The 15,952-nt window shown below is 43.4% G+C and overlaps 1 protein-coding gene across 2 annotated transcripts in view; it reads left to right on the forward strand.

The window, feature by feature from the left end:
- ODAD2 (outer dynein arm docking complex subunit 2) overlaps nt 1-15,952 on the forward strand; it is a 226,279-nt gene that overhangs the window by 114,996 nt on the left and 95,331 nt on the right. For both annotated transcript variants that reach the window (XM_068235726.1, XM_068235727.1), the window contains exons 15-16: nt 4,686-4,840; nt 6,717-6,959. In XM_068235726.1, coding sequence (XP_068091827.1) covers nt 4,686-4,840; nt 6,717-6,959 — 398 coding nt within the window. The remainder of the gene's footprint in view (nt 1-4,685; nt 4,841-6,716; nt 6,960-15,952) is intronic.

Consider the following 15,952-nt stretch of genomic DNA (forward strand, 5'->3'; position numbering starts at 1 on the left):
ACGCCACCGTGCTGCGAATAGGATCTGAAGTGAAAATTGCATGTTGTGTACCAGTATTAAGACACACATCTGAGAGCTGGTAATGCGTTTAGTACTTCAGGATTTGTCTGTGTTGGAGCTGAATACATTTTAAAAACTGCCATCATTTACCTGAGACTGTCAAAAGTTTAACAAGGATCCGTAATGAAAAAAAGCACCCTTGAGGGTTTCTTACCCCAGGAGTGGGAAGCCTCTGGATGCTAATGAGGATTCCCCATGCTCCTCACCCCCTGGGATCCAGCGCTGGCAGCCCCCCTAACACCAGCGATGAAAATATTTACCTACCGCGATCCAATGCAAACACAGTAGCGGCATTCCAAATGGGTTCAGGTGGAAATAGTGAGCCTGATTGGGTCCACTCTACAGGGCAGGTGCAGGCAGACTCGATCGAGCTTGGCTATTTCTGCCTGAGCCGCTGGAAAGCTGCTACTGCACCTGCGCTGGATCATGGTAGGTAAATATTGCAAGCGCTACTGTGCCACAGCCAACATCCTATTTTTTGTCACAGATCTTCTTTAAGGAGTGGGAAGCCTCATCCTAATGAGGCTTCTCATGCTGTCCTCTGCCACTGCCCAGGACCCTTATGCTGATCAGGGAGTCGCTCTTCTTATGGAATGAGCATGCCCGTGCCTACGCAGTAAGCTAGTGCTGCTCATTCGCGCAGGTGCAGTACAGCTGTGCTCGTGCTTGAAGAGGGGCGCGGCCCCTGATCAGACTAAGGACGAGCCCTTCGTTGGTAATCTCTGGAGGGTCTGCGAGTGCCAACTGGGGACCGGAGGAAGCCGTGAGAAGCCTAATTAGAATCCAGAGGCTTCCCTCTTTATAGGTAAGTATGTGAGTTTGTACCCGAGTTTTGGTTCAGGTATACTTTAAAGGGATACTGTAGGGGGTCGGGGGAAAATGAGTTGAAGTTACCCGGGGCTTCTAATGGTCCCCCGCAGACGTCCTGTGCCCGCATAGCCACTCACCGATGCTCCGGCCCCGCCTCCGGTTCACTTCTGGAATTTCAGACTTCAAAGTCTGAAAACCACGGCGCCTGTGTTGCCGTGTCCTCGCTTCCCCTGATGTCACCAGAAGCGCATGGCACAGGCACAGACCATACTGGGCCTGCGCAGCACGCTTCTGGTGAAATCAGCAGGAGTGAGGACACGGCAACGCAGGCGCAGTGGTTTTCAGACTTTAAAGTCTGAAATTCCAGAAGTGAACCGGAGGCGGGGCCGGAGCATCGGTGAGTGGCTGCGCGGGTGCAGGATGTCTGCCGGGGACCATTAGAAGCCCCGGGTAAGTTCAACTCATTTTCCCCTGACCCCCCTACAGTATCCCTTTAATATTAAACTTTAGAGACATTTTTTTTTTTATGTGACTAGTTTACTCACATCTCGTTTGCATTAACATAAAAACGGGTAGTCCCGGGAACAGGTGTAAAATACAGAAAATAAAACTAGAGCTCTATTTAACAAATAATATTTATTTAAAGGGTTACTTAAAAAAATCAGTTTAACTTACCTGGGGCTTCTTGCAGCCCCCTGGAGTAATCCTTTGCCTACGTTATCCTTCCAAGTCCCTCCATCGAGCAGCTGCGATACCCGCAAAGCAGACCCAGTAGTCCTGCTGCCAGGAGCGCTCTAAGTTAAAGAGGAACTTCAGCCTAAACAAACATATTGTCAATAAGTTACATTAGTTACAATGGCTTGCAAAAGTATTCGGCCCCCTTGAAGTTTTCCACATTTTGTCATATTACTGCCACAAACATGAATCAATTTTATTGGAATTCCACATGAAAGACCAGTACAAAGTGGTGTACACGTGAGAAGTGGATCGAAAATCATACATGATTCCAAACATTTTTTACAAATCAATAACTGCAAAGTGGGGTGTGCATAATTATTCAGCCCCCTTTGGTCTGAGTGCAGTCAGTTGCCTATAGACATTGCCTGATGAGTGGTAATGACTAAATAGAGTACACCTGTGTGTAATCTAATGTCAGTACAAATACAGCTGCTCAGAGGTTGTCCAAGAGAATATTGGGAGCAACACCACCATGAAGTCCAAAGAAGACACTAGACAGGTCAGGGATAAAGTTATTGAGAAATGTAAAGCAGGCTTAGGCTACAAAAATATTTCCAAAGCCTTGAACATCCCACGGAGCACTGTTCAATCGGTCATTCAGAAATGGAAGGAGTATGGCACAACTGTAAACCTACCAAGACAAGGTCGTCCACCTAAACTCACAGGCCGAACAAGGAGAGCACTGATCAGAAATGCAGTCAAGAGGCCCATGGTGACTCTGGATGAGCTGCAGAGATCTACAGCTCAGATGGGGGAATCTGTCCATAGGACAACTATTAGTCGTGCACTGCACAAAGTTGGCCTTTATGGAAGTGTGGCAAGAAGAAAGCCATTGTTAACAGAAAAGCATAAGAACTCCCATTTGCAGTTTGCCACAATCCATGTGAGGGACACAGCAAACATGTGGAAGAAGGTGCTCTGGTCAGATGAGACCAAAATAGAACTTTTTGGCCAAAATGCAAAACGCTATGTGTGGCAGAAAACTAACACTGCACATCACTCTGAACACACCATCCCCACTGTCAAATATGGTGGTGGCAGCATCATGCTCGGGGGGGGGGGGGGGGGGGTGCTTCTTTTCAGCAGGGACAGGGAAGCTGTTCAGAGTTGATGGGAAGATGGATGGAGCCAAATACAGGGCAAACTTGGAAGAAAAACTCTTGGAGTCTGCAAAAGACTTCAGACTGGGGCAGAGGTTCAGCTTCCAGCAGGACAACGACTCTAAAAATAAAGCTAGGGCAACAATGGAATGGTTTAAAACAAAACATATCCATGTGTTAGAATGGCCCAGTCAAAGTCCAGATCTAAATCTAATCGAGAATCTGTGGCAAGATCTGAAAACGGCTGTTCACAAACGCTGTCCATCTAACCTGACAGAGCTAGAGCTGTTTTGCAAAGAAGAATGGGCAAGGATTTCAGTCTCTAGATGTGCAAAGCTGGTAGAGACATACCCTAAAAGACTGGCAGCTGTAATTGCAGCAAAAGGTGCTTCTATGAAGTATTGACTCGGGGCTGAATAATTACGCACACCCCACTTTGCAGTTATTTATTTGTAAAAAGTGTTTGGAATCATGTATGAGTTTCGTTCCACTTCTCACATGTACTCCACTTTGTATTGGTCTTTCATGTGGAATTCCAATAAAATTGATTCATGTTTGTGGCAGTAATGTGACAAAATGTGGAAAACTTCAAGGGGGCTGAATACTTTTGCAAGCCACTGTATGTTAACTAAAATAGATAGGTAATATAATCTCTTACCTACCCTGTTTTAAAAGAACAAGCAAATGTTTGTGATTTCATGGGGGCAGCCATCTTTTTGGTTGAAAGGAGGTGACAGGGAGCATGAGACACAGTTCCAACTGTCCTGTGTCCTGATCACCCCTCCCAGCTGCACGCGCTAGGCTTCAAATCTAAAAAAAAAAAAAAAAATACAATTGCGCCAAAACAGCAGAACGAGAACAACAACATCAGAAATCCCATCATGCTTTGCATAGCATCAGGGGGAAAATGCCTGGGCAGTTTTCTTCTGAGCAGCTAAAAATGAGGCCTGGGTAAGAAAAATACAGTTCTGATACTTTGAAACTGTTAAAAAAAAACACCAAGCCTTTTCAGTGCTTCTGAGTAGATTTTTAGTCTGGAGGTTCACTTTACACTGATTTTTTTTTACACTTCAGATTTCTTTTAAGCATGTCTTATTTGTTAGTTCTGTCACTTTTTTTTCTTTCTTTCTTTTTCTTTCTTTTTTTTTTTTTTTTTTAACTGTAAGGGGTAGAGTTCTACCAGAAGTCAAAATAAAATCCCAAATATACAAGCACAGCTAAGACATCGTAGTTTATAGACAGTGAAGTACAATGGTGTTTTAGTTATACCCAGCAGTTCATGTCCAAGCCAAAATGTTTGCTGAAATGAAACATTTTTTTTCCTCACCTCATTTGGCATACCACTCTGTCATTTTCTCCCTTCCAACCATCCCCATAATGATGTCCGCACATTATGTTTGTTATTTGATTTTGCAACTTACATATGTTGCGGTTTAAGTGACGACAAAAATTTTACTCTCTTATTTCTTTTTTTTTTTTCCAAGACATCTCGGCGTACCGACATCTCGGTGTTTGTCTGCCTTTTCTTATTTATTTTATAGCGCTGCTCCCTTATTTCTTACCCTTCTTAGAGCTTCGGCCTTGTTTATGACATCAGGTTTTCTGATTAATTCTCCTGCCAGCATTCCTCTCTGTTTAACTCATCCACCGTGGACTTTTTATAATTCAAGTGGCAGCAATGATCTTTTTTTATTTCTACATTTTTGTAATTGATGTCATATTAAATGTCCAAGAATTATGAAATGGATCTTATGAACAGAGATGCGTTGGCAGGACTTCAGAAGCCGCAGGCAAGGCATAATCACCAATTCCCAATCCACAAAGGCAATTCATATTACCAAACGCTTGCGAATCTTATTGCTTAAGCGGGTGATTCGCAAACACGAAAAACAATAATGTTTTCTGGAAAATGAATGCTGCGAATGAGACGGTAAAGGGGGAATCTTTCTCAAATGTCTCTCCGTTTGTGATGTATAGTGTGCCGAGGACGAGGAGACCCGCGACTTGGTGAGACAATATGGAGGACTGCAACCGCTAGCCATGCTGCTCAACAAGTTTGACAATAAGGAGCTATTAGCGGCGGTAACCGGTGCCATCTGGAAGTGTTCGATCAACCGGGATAATGTGACAAAGTACGAATAACAGTTTGATTTTGTCTTTTTTTTTATGACGTTGAGTTGATGTGTGTCTTGCATGATCTAAATCCCAGACGGCGATAATGTTCAATTTAAAAGCCGTTTTGGGCCGCTGCTGGCCAGCTGGTAGAGTTGAACGAAGGTCGCGGGCAGAGGTGAGGGATTTCGATCAGAAAAAAAAAAGAGAGAACAAGATGCGCGGGTAATGAAAGTAGCAGGAGGGAGCCGAAATGAGGTCTTTGGCTGGAGGGAAACAAGTGCCTAGACGGCAAGTATCAGATAGATTGACACAATAAGCACCTTTCAGGAACAGTTATATACATCAGACCATCTCAAAGGGAATAGTTGATAGATCAGGTGCGGTGATAAGCAGCTGCTGGCTAAAGAGCGTAGACAACAGACCATCTCCAGTACTCAAATCTTCACATAAATTACTGCAAGCTGACATATTAACTTAGGAAAATATATGGCCTGCTACGTCGTCTGCTGTACAGCTTAGCAGAGAAGTCATCTAATTGGCTTGCTGCTGCTGATGGATGGCGTGGTACATTGCAGATAAAAAGGTAATCTCTACTTAGACAAATAAGTTGACGCCCTGACGATTTAGAGCATCGTACCTTATTTTTTATGGACTTTCATTCTGGGTGTTGGAAGCCTATACAGATTCATGAGAGCCCAATCCCTGGAGAGCCAGTAGCCGAGTGTTTTATGTGTGAGGAGGAACACAGAGAGTTGTGAGTCACCGGATTTCACTCCCCCATATTCAGGCAGCAATTCCACAGGTTCTCTCCATGTAGAATACTTTATTCAATTGATAACTTTACATTGAAAACAGAACCAAGAGAGTCACGTAAACAAAGCAAACCAGCTTACGACAAAGTGATTGTAATAACAATATATAAAAAGTACCTCTAGTATAAAAGACAGAGCCTGCCATGTCAGGCTCTGGGGAGTGATTGGTCATAATTCAGGTGAGTGCTCCGCCTCCCTCTAAAATGCGGTCGTGGAAGGTTTTCTCATACTTCTGCCGAGGCTCTGGACACGGCTCAATTGGTGGCTGCCAAGGTTGGGGCGTGCCACGGCAACACAGGCGGAAGCTTTGGAAACAGGGCCGTGACTGCATTGCCAAGGAGGGGGGTGGAGCATCACATGTGTAAGAATTACAGCCAATCAGGGAAGCAATTGACCCTGAGACACGACAAATTCTGCATCATTACGACAGAGCCTGATATGATATTTAAAGTGTAACTCAATGGCTTCACAGAAAAATTGTTCTATCATGACATATATCACTAAATAATCTATTTTGCAATTAAAAAAGTACCTGAGCTGATGTCACACAATGAGATAAGCATATGTACATATTTTGCCAATCCTACTTACAACTTTCCTGCATTCCATATTTACAGCATTTAGGGCTTGATTCATTAAGCTGCACTACTAAAGCAGCACACCTTAATGTGAAGGAGAGGCCACTATGTACACCTTACATAGCAGTGCTCCCTGCTATGTAGGGAACATGCCTTCCTTAGTAACTATAGTTAAGGCACACTCCTATCTAAGGAAGGCATGCTTCTTACATAGCAGCGAGCACTGCTATTTAAGGTGTACATAGTGGCCGCTCCTTAACATTAAAGTGCACTGTTTTAGCAGTGCAGTTTAATGAATCAAACCGTTATTTAATTGAAAGGCAAGACTTAATAAACCAGTGCTTTGTGCAGTTGGAGAAGTTGAACTGCAGTGGCAACTCTTTTGGGCAGCAATTAGAGGTCACAACACTAGTACTCCAAACAAACAGTCCAGTATTTTATCTTCATAAACGCCTTGTATCTTTGTGAATCAAACATATAATTTTTTGACATCTTTATCAAAGGTTTCAAGAATTCAAGGTCATAGAAACGATGGTCACCCTACTGTCGGATCAGCCCGAAGAAGTTCTTATAAATGTGGTCGGTGCACTTGGAGAATGCGGACAGGAACCAGCTAACCGGGCCATCATCCGTAAATGTGGGGGCATCAACCCTCTAGTTAACTTACTCACCAGTACTAACAAAGCTTTGCTGGTAAATGTCACCAAAGCCGTAGGAGCTTGTGCATCGGAGCCAGAGAACATGGCGTAAGTACCAACTAACATGTAAGAACACCCTTCTACAAATATTGCTTTGCTCTTCAGTCTGTTTTCTCGGTTAGCTGCCATCCCTTTCATTATATAAGCATAGATCTTAAAGGAATACCAAAGGTGGGAAGGGGGGCGGGGGGGCGGTTCAGATGTACTTACCTGGGGCTTCTTTTAGCCCCCCACAGTCTATTTGGTTCTTCTCTGTATTTCCGATCCCCTCCAGGCTGCAGATAACCCCTCCAAAACAGCTGATAATTGGCCAATGTCAGAGACTATTGCGCATACGTGAGCCCTCAGCCCATCCGTGCACCTGCTCGATTGCACTCCAGTGGCCAGGTGACAAACACTTTGGGCTAGTACACCACAAAATTGCTATCGCTTAGCGATTTGTAATAGCAATTTTGTGAAGCGATTTTTAGAGTGATTTTTAAATGAATGAGCTTTTTTGCACATTCATTCAATCTGAATCGCTCCCAAAAATTCTACATGCAGCGAATTCGCGATTTTCAAAAAATCACAACGCAGCTGTGGGAACACCGTCATAGGGTTTCAGTAGCCAAGCACTTTTCAGAGCGCTGGCGATCTGAAAAGCACTGAGAAGCGCTCTTGGTGTTCACCAGCCCTTTAACTGCACATGCACAGAACATTAATGCCCATGATTGAAGAGGCATGTGAACGGGCCTGCGCATACGCAATAGCCAGAATGTTTGGAGCAGACAGCGGTACCCTGGAGAGGATCGGAATTACAGGGAGGGATCTGATAGACTGCAGGGGGCTGGTAGAAGCCCCAGGTAACTAAATCTGATCTCACTTCCCCCATCCCCCCTCCTTGGTTCATCACAGACAGGTCAATTTACCCAGGCTGGACAATGATGGCCTAAAGACCCTAAGTCACAGGAGTCCAAACTTTTTAGGCTAAGGGCCATATTGCCATTCATGAGAGTGCTAGGGGGCCGAACTAGAAAAATTAAACACAATTTTTGCTGATTGCCGTTAGGTACACTACAGTATACCTGTGACATTTTGCCAAATAAAACATTTCCACAGGACATAACCCACATATATCATGTGCAGTTGCAGCTGCTAATCAGTGGTCGATACTGCTGCTGCGGCAGCTGCTAATCTGGTTGTTACTGCTGCTGGCCCCTGCATGCTGCACCACAGCTATGCCCTTCAGGATGCATAGAATTAATAACCGTAGAGACCTTTTGGGGCCACCAGAAATGGCTCTGCAGGCTGCATTTGGCCCCCGGGCCAGACTTTTCACATTCTTGACCTAAGTGATTTTTGTTCTACAAAAAAAGTACCTTGTTACAGTATGGGTATGGTGATGTTTACACTCGTCCTTTTCCATTGATTTGGTGTGCGTGTCTTGTGGGCTTTCCAAACATACAAACCGGACCTTCAAGTTTTTTGGGGGAAATTAGATGTGTTGCTGTTCATCTCATAAATTGGCATGCATACAGTAATAGACCGTCAGAGCAGAACAACATACCTGTACTATTTACATTCCACTGCTCTAGCTCCAATGAGCCTTTTGCCTTATTCAATTAATTTTAATTCTGAGTTTTCTTCCAGGAGTACATTTTCATCTTGTCCACAGCATAATGTTTCAGCACTTCAACTAAGTACAAAAAATAGTTAAAGAAGTAATGTCCTATAACTTATTTTGAGTACTTTTTCTGTTGTCTCGAGGCGTAAAAGTTGTTTTATTGACACATCTTGTGTGAGAAAACTCAGGAGAAAGTTAATTGAATAGAGAGACTCTACCGTGAACCAAGCCTTATATCACAGAATGCACGGAGAAGTGAGTATGCATGCCGTATTTCACACGGAATTCTTTCACTATGAGTTTGAGCTGGACGGTGAGAGGCAAGAAGACAAAAAAGAGGTTCTTGGTACCAAGTTGAGGAATAGCTTTGTGCTAAATATTCCCACAGCCATTCAAATTGTACAAAGGAAAGTATACAAGGGTGGGTGAAACAAATTAGCACCAACACAAGTAACACATTTTTGTTTCTTTCACAAGACTGTAGAAACCTTGATTACTTTCTCTATGTCCATTGTCACGTTAAATATTTTGAAGATACGCCCGTCCTCTAAGGCGTATCTTCATCCTCACGAGGGCAAAAATCATCCGAAATGAACGACAAACTCATTGTTCAGATAGCAAATAGAGCATTAACCGACAGGTTAGATGAATGATCTACAACGTTTCTCATTCTTTTTAACTGAAGTAGGTGGTTTCAGCACCAGTACAGACTAACCAGCAAGCTCATGGTGAACCAGAACACCCCAACGAGTTCTCGTACACCATGAGCTTGCTGGTTAGTCTGTACCTCTGGGTATTTCAGGTCCTACTTCATAGAACCACATTAATCCATGCCATGCACTGATGAAGACCAACCAGTCGGAAACAGTCTGGATGCATGTTGGATTATTGTGGCTCTGTACAATTAACAGCTGACACATCATTGCATTCCAGCGGATCTGGAGGTGTGTTTAGCTTCTAAGGACAACAATGGTTAATTGGCATATTTCAGCAGTGATGCACTGGGAGACATCTCAGAGCTCACTCCAACCTGAATTATCGCAAATACTTTCTGGTTTAAGAACGCAAACATTTGCTTTTCCCAGAATGCTATTCTTTTTATACAGAAGCAAGTTTTTGCTGCACACCAACCGACCTGTACTTCATTTTTGTAGACAGCAAGGAGAGGCCACTTTAACTAGTGGTTAGGGTCCCTTCCAAAGTGATGGCCTCATCGTGGTGGAAGGGTCCAGTACTGAACTGTTAATCAATCAGATGCGGCATGTCCATCTTTGGATGCGCAGCCCTCCCCCTTCCTTCTTGTTTTAACCTGTACTTCATGCTTAGTGTACTCTTGCTGACTGTATTTGCAGAGGTTAAGCCGCTATGTTCTCAGTAGCAGATAAAATCCTTTCCATTTCGGGCTGAAGTCTTTCAAGCTTACTTCATATCTTTTGACAAGATGTAGCTCTGCAGCGTCTCTACACAAAGATAGGTTTGTAAGGGGATATTAGGTTTAGTCTGGCTTGCTGCTCGGTTTAAAGATCTCCGCGGAGCCTGGAGAAAGTTATGATCCCCTTTCTGATTGATGTATAAACACAAGACAGATGGTGCCGTGATGATTCTGATGATAATTCATTCTTCAGCTCCTCCTGAAGATAGTTTGATTAGTGTGTGTTTAAGTAATTATGAGCCAGTATTTAAAGGCGGTCCTGTTAGCGGGCAGCACATGGAAAACAAGTTAAACATTATACATTCCCAACAAAGGATGCTCTGTGGGTTTTATTCGGACGTTTAAAGCTGTATCAGTATTACAGATGGGTTTCCTTCCCCGCAATGTGCCGCGGACATCACCCTCAAGTCCACCAGAATCCGTGCTTCAGAAACCTTATTTAAAAAACACACACATCCTTTTCTAGTAATAATGTCCTGCAATAAATATTTGTTTTGGAAAATGCTTGCTTGTTACGCAGTGACTGGGCCCTTATGACCGAGTGTGTTTGGATTGCATTAAACGTTCTCAGCTAAGGAAAAGACAACCTGGCTTAAAAGGACGAGTAAGCCTGAAATATGTAAAACAGCTCATGATACCATTGGCTAGTATGTATGTAAAAATATTATTACCAACTGTACCCAATTTACAATTTGTTTTTAAACTCCACTAATGAGTTTGTTTTCACAGTTCAGCGTAGCTCTGACTACTTTGGCAATAACTTTTTCACTAATTATTACACCTAAATTATCTATATACTGTATTGTTTTTTGTTTTTTTTCAAGAGAAATTAGACTTATAATACAGTGGGATGGGAAAGTTTGGGCAACCTTGTTAATCTTCATGATTTTCCTGTATAAATCGTTGGTTGTTAGGATAAAAATGTCAGTTAAATACAGTGGGATGTGAAAGTTTGGGCAACCTTGTTAATTTTCATTATTTTCCTGTATAAATCGTTGGTTGCTATGATAAAAAATGTCAGTTAAATATATCATATTGGAGACACACACAGTGATATTTGAGAAGTGAAATTAAGTTTATTGGATTTACAGAAAGTGTGCAATAATTGTTTAAACAAAATTAGGCAGGTGCATAAATTTGGGCACCACAAAAAAGAAATGAAATCAATATTTAGTATATCCTGCTTTTGCAGAAATTACAGCCTCTAAAGACTTCCTGTAGGTTCCAATGAGAGTCTGGATTCTGGTTGAAGGTATTTTGCACCATTCCTCTTTACAAAACATCTCTAGTTCATTCAGGTTTGATGGCTTCCAAGCATGGACAGTTCTCTTTAACTCACCCCACAGATTTTCAATTATATTCAGGTCTGGGGACTGAGATCCACAGCACCTTATTCCAAAATGAAGCTGGCTTGTCCAAATGTGCTTTAGCATACCTTTGTTTGTGCTGTGGGTGGAGAAAAGGCTTCCTCTGCATCACTCTCGCATACAGCATCTCCTTGTGTAAAGTGTGCCGAATGGTTGAATGATGCACAGTGACTCCATCTGCAGCAAGATGATGTTTTGGTCTATGGTGCTGGTCTGTGGGTTGACTCTGACTGTTATCACCATTCGTTGCTTCTGTTTATCCGGGATTATTCTTGGTCTGCCACTTTAAGCCTTAACTTGAACTGAGCCTGTGGTCTTCCACTTCCTTAGTATGTTCCTAACTGTGGAAACAGACAGCTGAAATCTCTGAGATAGCTTTCTGTATCCTTCCCCTAAACCATGATGGTGAACAATCTTTATCTTCAGGTCATTTGAGAGTTGTTTTGAAACCCCCATGTTGCTACTCTTCAGAGAAACTTAAAAGAGGAGGGAAACTTAAAATTGACCCCCTTAAATACTCTTTCTCATAATTGGATTCACCTGTGTATGTAAGTCAGGGGTCACTGAGCTTACCAAGCCAATTTGAGTTCCAATAATTAGTTCTAAAGGTTTTGCAATCAATAAAAGTATAACAGTGCCAAAATGTATGCACCTGCCTGATTTTAATAAAACAATTATTGCACACTTTCTGTAAATCCAATAAACTTCATTTCACTTCTCATATATCACTGTGTGTGTCTCCTATATTTTTAACAATTTATACAGGAAAATCTTGAAAATTAACAAGGTTGCCCAAACTTTCGCATCCCACTGTATATGATATAGGAGACGCACACAGTGATATTTGAGAAGTGAAATTAAGTCAATTGAGCTCTCTCTGCTGTAGAAGCAGAGAGATTAGAAGTGATCACTAAATACATTTTAATAAATAAATTCAGCACCTATACAATTAAATGCAATGGCAGCTTTCAGAGCAGGTAAACTGTACTTTAGAAAGTTGTAATTTTTAGACGGACAATATTCTTGTGCAAAAAAGCAAATATGGTAACTGTATGGGTAATAAAAAATAGGAAAACACATTCTTATTGAATGCTATGTCAGAGACAATCACTAACCAGCTTGCTTGCCAACTCAACTAGTCAGAAGATCAATAGAGAAACATGTTTATTTGTATTTACAAGTTGAAAGATGATGATGTTACTTTCAAACACAATGCTGTATCAGGCAAAAGCCGCATATTAATAACAAGGCAGGAGGCATAATGAAACGCATTCTGAAAGTGTTATGCAAAGGAGCTGGGTGAAGGCTAGTGTTAGAAGAAATCAGTGTTAAGAAATCAGAGGGGTTGGGATAGTATCAGGCTACTGTTAAAGTTAAGGTTCAGTGCAGGCCAGATGGCATGCCTTTTTATAATATTAAATGTTAAAACTTGGCATACATGTGCATTCAGCACAAGATTTCTGAGAAGCAGCTCACCATTGTTTACAAATTTTTGTTGCATTCATCATCCCATCATTTCCTAACCCTATCCAATCCCCCTAATGCCTAATTAAGACGTTGCGTTAAATGCTACGTTAAGGTCGCATAACGTGCGCCTAACTCAACGCATAGTGGGCTAGAAGCTGGACGTACGATCGAGCCGCGTTAAGCGGCTCTTCATGCGTCCTGTGATGCCGTGATGTGTACTCTTGGACGCATGCGGCATCACGTAGTCCCGCCGGCCAATCGGCGCACAGAGCGGCGCACCAGCTCACACCGTGCAGTTAATATTAATTAGCCATGTGGCTGGCCGCGGAGGAGGAGGGGAGACCTCCTCCTCCAACACCACTGAGCATGTGCAAACAGTCTAATGCGGCTTAGCCGCGTAGAACGCACAGCATGCAGCACTTTGTTTTTAGCTGCTGCGTTACAATGTAACACAACGTGGGCACTGTGAACAGCCCATTGATCTTTCATTGCTGTGCGGTGGGCTGCGTTACAGGCTGCTCTAACGTGCGCCTGTAACGTCTCGCTGTGAAAGCAGCCTTAACCACTTTGTCCTCCACTACAGTATATCTACGTCAGCTGTGGCACCCTCCAAGCCACAGTGACGTAGATATACTAACCTCCTTGCAGCCCTGCTGTGCACGGTCGGGTGCGCTTCAGAGCGCACCCTCCGGCACTGTCAGCTGCAATACTAATTGGTGGAAGGGAACATGTTCCCTTTTGGCCAATTAGTATACCCTCCTCCCATGAATGATCGCTGCAGTAGTGAACTGCAGCGATCCTTCATCTGTCCCCCCTCGGCGCACAAATAGTTAAAAAAAATGCACAAGCAAGCAGCCACACTCACCTACCTCGTTCCTGCGACTGTCCTGAAGGCTGATCCTCCGATCACCGCTCTGAAGTCAGCCGCATATTGCCGGAAATCCGGGTCCTGGCTTGATGACGTCATCAAGCCGGGACCCGGGTTACCGGCAATATGCGGCTGACTGCAGAGCGGTGATCGGAGGATCAGGCTTCAAGACAGTCGCAGGACCGAGGTAGGTGAGTGTGGCTGCTTGCTTGTGCATCTTTTTTAACTATTTGTGCGCCGAGGGGGCTGCCTAATGGGGGGGGGGGGTGCATCTAGATCTATAGATTATTGGGGGGAGGGGGGGATATGTAAAGGGGGGGGTGCATATGCACGGGGGGACATCTAAGTAACCAAGGGGAGGGGGGGTTTACACATTTTGCACATCTGGGCACCTGGGGGGCCCATAACTTAATACTGGGGGCACATTTGGTTATAATGGGGGGCAGCACTAATCTTGGGGGTACATCTGACTATAATGGGGTAATCCTGATCCAGGGGACACATGTGGCTATAAAGAGGGGCACTATTCTTGGGGGTGCATCTGTCAATCGATTCTGGGGGTGGCAAACACAGGGGGCACATTTGGCTATGCTGGGGGGGGGGCTGATATTGGGGACACATCTGGCTATACTGGGGGGGGGTGATACTGGGGACACATCTGGATATCTATACTGGCGGGACTTTAACTGGTTGCACAGTTTTTATGTCAATCGCACTTTTTATTTTTAAACAAAAATTTGTCAAAATTGAGAAATGATGCATTTTTTTATTTTTCCCCCTCTTTTTCCCATTAAAATGCATAGAGAGGAACATTTTATTTGGGACCAAATACCCCCCAATGAAAGCTTAGTTTGTCTTGAAAAAAACGATATATAGATCATTTAAGTAGCACGAGTACAGATGAAGTTATTGGTGATTAAACAGGGACACCGCTAAAGCGTCAAAACTGCTCTGGTCAATAAGGGGAAAACAAGAACTGGATGCGAAGTGGTTAAGGAATGCTGTAAGGAGGCTAGGGGAAAAAAGAGTTGAACTTACCTGGGGCTTCTAATGGTCCCCCGCAAGTCGCAAACCCTCTGCACCTGCGCAGTCGCTTCCTCGCTCCCTTTGACATCACCGGGAGCGGTCTGCGCAGGTGCAGTATGGTTTGCGACTTTAAAGTCGCAAATTCCGGAAGTGAACCAGGGGCAGGGGACCATTAGAAGCCCCAGGTAGGTTCAACTCTTTTTTCCCCTAACCCCCTACAGTACTCCTTTAAGCCTTCCCCCTAATGATATCTCCCTTTCTGAAGTCTAACCTAAATTTCCCCTTCTTAATGAAAACCTTCTCTTAGGCCATGTTCACACTACAAATCGCCAGCGCTATCGCAAGCGCTGATGATTTGGTAAACGATTTTCCCTGCGCTTTTCGCTTAGAAAAGCGTTTTTCTAAGCTCTTAGCTCAGCGATTCATTTTTTCACTACCTAATGTCAGTCAGGAAGTGAATTCTTTGACCCTGAAATAAATAAATACAATGGGCTCGATTCAATAAAGCGTAATAACTGCGATCACAACAGTTATCACGCGATCTGCCACGCGCAAGCCCAATGCATTTATTCATTAAAACACTCGGTAAATACCAATTCAAATCGCTTTTTCAAGCGCTTTGCGGTTTCCCTATACTTTCTATTGAACTCAAATGATCAGAAAATGGTGCAGGAGCCGCGTTTGTGATTCAATAGAAAGCGGATTGCTTAGGTGAGAACACTCACATAAGCGACTATTGCACTAGCGCGAAATCGCTCTTGGGGCTTAAGTCACTAAGCTATGATAAATCATATCACAGCCGCGCTAGCTTTTTTGTGTGTGTTTTCGCGTGCAATCACGAATTTCCATACGCAATCGCGAATTTTAGTCCTCAATGTCTAACCATAATGTACTTCATTAATCAAACCTTTCTTAACATTTCTCGATAATACTAACCTGTTCCTGCCCTAACCTTAAAGTGCACCTATACGGAGAGGGATATGGATGTTTTCTTTTAAACAATACCAGTTGCCTGGCAGTCCTGCTGATCTCTCTGGCTGCAGTAGTGGTTGAATCACACACCTGAAACAAGCATGCAGCTAATCCAGACTGACTTCACCCAGAGCACCTGATCTGTATGCTTGTTGAGGGGCTGTGGCTAAAAAGTATTAGAGACACAGGATCAGCAGGAGAGGCAGGCAACTGGTATTATTTAAAAGGAAAAAATCCATATCCTCATTTTAGGTTTACTTTAAACCTCTTTTACAACTCCTCATCCTAACCTCTACTTACTTTGTT

This window comes from Hyperolius riggenbachi, chromosome 5 (genome assembly GCF_040937935.1).
Source record: "Hyperolius riggenbachi isolate aHypRig1 chromosome 5, aHypRig1.pri, whole genome shotgun sequence".
Classification (NCBI taxonomy): Eukaryota; Metazoa; Chordata; class Amphibia; order Anura; family Hyperoliidae; genus Hyperolius; species Hyperolius riggenbachi.